We start from the raw sequence: 5,000 nt of genomic DNA, 5'->3' as shown, positions 1-5,000 counted from the left end.
ATACACACAATAAGAACACGTATATACAAACACACTCTAAAACGCACACACACAAACGAACAAACATAGAAAAACACACACACACTCTAAAACGCACACACACAAACGAACAAACATAGAAAAACACACACACACCCTAAAACGCACACACACATACTCTCTCTCTCACACACACACACCCTAAAACGCACACACACATACTCTCTCTCTCACACACACACACTCTAAAACGCACACACACACGCACACACCCTAAAACGCACACACACATACTCTCTCTCACACACACTTACACCCTAAAACGCACACACATACACTCTCTCTCTCACACACACACCCTAAAACGCACACACATACTCTCTCTCACACACACACACACCCTAATACGCACACACACATATTCTCTCTCACACACGCACACACCCTAAAACGCACACACACATACTCTCTCTCTCACACACACTTACACCCTAAAACACACACACACATACTGTCTCTCTCACACACACACACACACCCTAAAACGCACACACACATACTCTCTCTCTCTCACACACTAAAATGCAAACACACATACTCTCTCTCTCACACACACACACCCTAAAACGCAAACACACATACTCTCTCTCTCTCTCACAAACACCCTAAAACGCACACACACATACTCTCCCTCACACACACACCCTAAAACGCACACACACATACTCTCTCACACACACAAACACACCCTAAATCGCACGCACACAGACTCTCTCTCACACACACACACCCTTAAACGCACACAGGACATTCTCTCTCACACACACCCTAAAACGCACACACACCCTAAAACGCACACACACATACTCTCTCTCACACACACACACCTTAAAACCCACACACACATACTCTCTCTCACACACACACACCACACACCCCGCCCCTCCCCATACACCCCCTCCCTTCAGCACCCAGTCCCTCCCCATACACCCCCTCCCTTCAGCACCCAGTCCCTCCCCCGATCTCCGCCGCGAGTCCTCCCCCGATGTGACTCACCTCTGGATGAGGAACCCGCCGCAGGCAGAGCCCACCAGAGTGAAGAGGCTCTGGGAGAAGAAGATCCAAGACATTGTGCTGAAGACGGTGGAGATCCTGCAGGCTGAGGAAGGAGGAAGGAGGCGTGAGTCCTGGCGTGGGAGTCGCAGAAGGAGGAAGGGGATAAAAAGAAAAAAGAAGAAGATGGGAGTCGCAGAAGGAGGAAGGGGATAAAAAGAAAAAAAAAGGTAAAAAAGAAGAAGATGGGAGTCGCAGGAGGAAGGGGATAAAAAGAAAAAAAAGGTTAAAAAAGAAGAAGAAAAGACGAAGAAAGAGGCACAAGATGAGAAACAAGAAAGTAATCAAGAGTGACTGTTAACCCCAGCGATGGCGAAGGCTGAGGAGAGTCCTGCGAAGAGAGAAGGTCCCCCGACGCGTTCGCACTGTCTTAAGCGCCATTTATGTAATCTCGGGGATTTCGCGCGGCCGCCTCCCCCTTTCTCCCTGCTTTTATCCGGATTTTCGCGACTAATACGAAAAAACACATTTTGAGAAGAGTGCGGGCGTATCCTTCCATTCTTCCCCTGGGAGGAGGGAAGGAGGAGAGAAGGGAAGAGGGGAGGTGGGGATGAAGGAGAGGGGGACGAGGTTTGGGGAAGGGACGGGGGCGTGAAGTTGGGCTTGTGCTTGGATGCACAATCACAGCTTCAATCTCAGATATGTATATATATATATAAATATATATATATATATATACATATATATATACATATATATAAATATGTGTATATATATGTATATATATTATATATATATACATATATATATACATATATATATATATATATATATATATATATATATATATATATATATATATATATATATATATATATATATATATATATATATAACAAAAACAAAAAAGTGTCACCCGCCTTTTCAACTGATGCAATGACAATAAACGCAGGTTGCCACATTGCATTTAAGTATAATAAATGTGTAATATTACCGTTGTGATATCAGTATGATTTATTGCCATTTTTTACCATATCTTATGATTACAATAAATCATCAAAATAGGGTCTATAACGATTTAAATTTTCTTCCTAATCCCAGCTTTCACTTTGAGATGCGGCACAGCGCAAATCGGAGACGAAACGGCAAAGGAAACTTGGACCTTCCGTGAAAGTCGTCCCTGATTTTTAACGTATGCATGGAAGCTCGTCTAAGGAATGATTATCAAGAGGGGCAAAGAGGATTCAGCTAGGATTACCCAGATTACAGGATTGTGAAGGATATGGCCCAAGGGAGTAGGAAGAAGTAATGAGAGGAGTTTGCTTGTGTGCCTCCAGCTATCGACAGAAGGTGTTTTGTTGGAATGAATAAAATATTACGTATATTGAGTTGTTTAAGTGTTTCTGTTATGGTGCAATGGTAGGCCATTTTGGTAGAATAAGTTTTTATGCTTTAGTCGTGAAAAAAATTACAGTGTATCAATATATGCTCTAGAAGTGGAAGGTACACATGTGTGTGTATAAGTGTGTGGATCTGTCTACGTATTTATGTATCTATATGTCTATCTATGTATTTATGTATCTATATGTCTGTCTACGTATTTATGTATCTATATGTCTATCTATGTATTTATGTATCTATACGTCTGTCTACGTATTTATGTATCTATATGTCTATCTATGTATTTATGTATCTATATGTATATCGACGTATTTATGTATCTATATGTCTATCTATGTATTTATGTATCTATATGTCTATCTATGTATTTATGTCTCTCTATGTCTACCTATGTATTTATGTATCTATATGTCTATCTATGTATTCATGTATCTATATGTCTATCTATGTATTCATGTATCTATATGTCTATCTATGTATTCATGTATCTATATGTCTATCTATGTATTTATGTATCTATATGTCTATCTATGTATTCATGTATCTATATGTCTATCTATGTATTTATATCTATTTATGTGTCTATGTATTCATGTATCTATATGTCTATCTATGTATTTATATCTATTTATGTGTCTGTCTATGTATTCATGTATTTATATGTCTATCTATGTATTTATATCTATTTATGTGTCTGTCTATGTATTCATGTATCTATATGTCTATCTATGTATTTATGTATCTATATGTCTATCTATGTATTTATGTATCTATATGTCTATCTATGTATTTATGTATCTATATGTCTATCTATGTATTTATGTATCTATATGTCTATCTATGTATTTATGTATCTATATGTCTATCTATGTACTTATGTATCTATTTGTCTATCTATGTATTTATGTATCTATATGTCTATGTATTTATATCTATATGTCTATCTATGTATTTATATCTATTTATGTGTCTGTCTATGTATTCATGTATCTATATGTCTATCTATGTATTTATATCTATTTATGTGTCTGTCTATGTATTCATGTATCTATATGTCTATCTATGTATTCATGTATCTATATGTCTATCTGTATTTATGTATCTATATGTCTATCTATGTATTTATGTATCTATATGTCTATCTATGTATTTATGTATCTATATGTCTATCTATGTATTTATGTATCTATATGTCTATCTATGTATTTATGTATCTATATGTCTATCTATGTATTTATGTATCTATATGTCTATGTATTTATATCTATGTACCTACATCTCTCTACCTATGTGTGGGTGTGTATTCATGTGTATTTATGTGTCTGTATGTCTATCTATGTATTTATGTATCTATATGTCTATCTATGTATTTATATCTATTTATGTGTCTGTATGTCTATCTATGCATTTATGTATCTATATGTCTATCTATGCATTTATATCTATGTACCTACATCTCTCTACCTATGTGTGTGTGTGTACTCATGTGTATATTTACGAGGGTGTGCCTCTATGTACAGAATATGTGCGCAGTCGAGTGCGGGCATTTCTAGTCATCCGAGTATGGCCGCTTGTATGCTTTGGAGCGAGCGTTGAAATCGTACCCAGCCAAATCCGGTGAGTTGCGGTGTAAAATCTGGGAATCCTGGAACGAACAACGCAGCGGAGATATAAATAAATCGCCCTCATCTGCATAGGGTGGGACGAGGGCGACGAAGTGTGCTTGTTTGTGTCCTTCCCTTTCCCCCTTTTAAGAGACGCTGAACTCTTTAATAAAAGGGGAAATGCTGATTACCCTTAGAGCTGGGTAATCAGACTCTCTTCTATGTTTCTTCTTTTTCGTTTTTTTGTACATAGATGGCTCTGTTAGTGTTCAGCCACCAAGGAGCCAAAAGAGTAAGCTTGCGTGCACTCAGCCGATTTCCCATTTCCTTGGGCTTTTCTGGGAAAATCTATTTTTTTTTATATCGACGTTTGTTATTAACATTGACAAAATATGATCATAATGTTATCAACAATACAAGCAATAATACAAAGAGAGAGATATCTTATAAAATCTGAAGGAAGAGGGTAAACAGGTGAACTAAGTAGGACAAGTAATTGACTCCTTGATAATTAAGCTTTCTTTAGCCTCCAGTGAATAAAGACAATCAATGAAGAAAGAGACTCAGTGGGCATGACTTGCATTCTTGCCATACCGGAACACTGGGCTAATATAATGTTAATTAGAGGTATGAGTAAATATGTAATTAGCACACTGTTAAACAAAACAAAATATGTACTGGAACATTTCAGTACATTATTTTCATATCTAAAGAAAGAATAATGACAACAACGATGTAGATAATTCTTAACAATGAAACACATTAGTGAATGAAAGAAAAAGCCGGTAATAATAAAGGTCTATCAAGAGTGACAGAGAGTAAAAAGAATACATGGATGAATAGACTGATAGATAGATAAATAGATAGACATACAATTAGAAAGATAGACAAGCACATAGATTGACAGATAGATAGGTAGAAGTAGAAAAAAATAGGCAGGTATATATATATATATATATATAT

General features: G+C 36.7%; 1 protein-coding gene across 1 annotated transcript in view; it reads right to left on the bottom strand.

Moving 5' to 3' along the window:
- LOC138867214 (major facilitator superfamily domain-containing protein 4A-like) overlaps positions 1 to 1,134 on the bottom strand; it is a 23,300-nt gene extending 22,166 nt beyond the window's left edge. The window contains exon 1 of the mRNA XM_070142095.1: positions 1,036 to 1,134. Coding sequence (XP_069998196.1) covers positions 1,036 to 1,109 — 74 coding nt within the window. The 5' untranslated portion in view covers positions 1,110 to 1,134. The remainder of the gene's footprint in view (positions 1 to 1,035) is intronic.
- Between the last annotated feature and the right edge of the window lie 3,866 nt (positions 1,135 to 5,000).

Source organism: Penaeus vannamei, chromosome 29 (assembly GCF_042767895.1).
Source record: "Penaeus vannamei isolate JL-2024 chromosome 29, ASM4276789v1, whole genome shotgun sequence".
Lineage (NCBI taxonomy): Eukaryota > Metazoa > Arthropoda > Malacostraca > Decapoda > Penaeidae > Penaeus > Penaeus vannamei.
The sequence above is the reverse complement of the archived record's forward strand: the minus strand, read 5'-3'. Positions and strand labels throughout refer to the sequence as shown.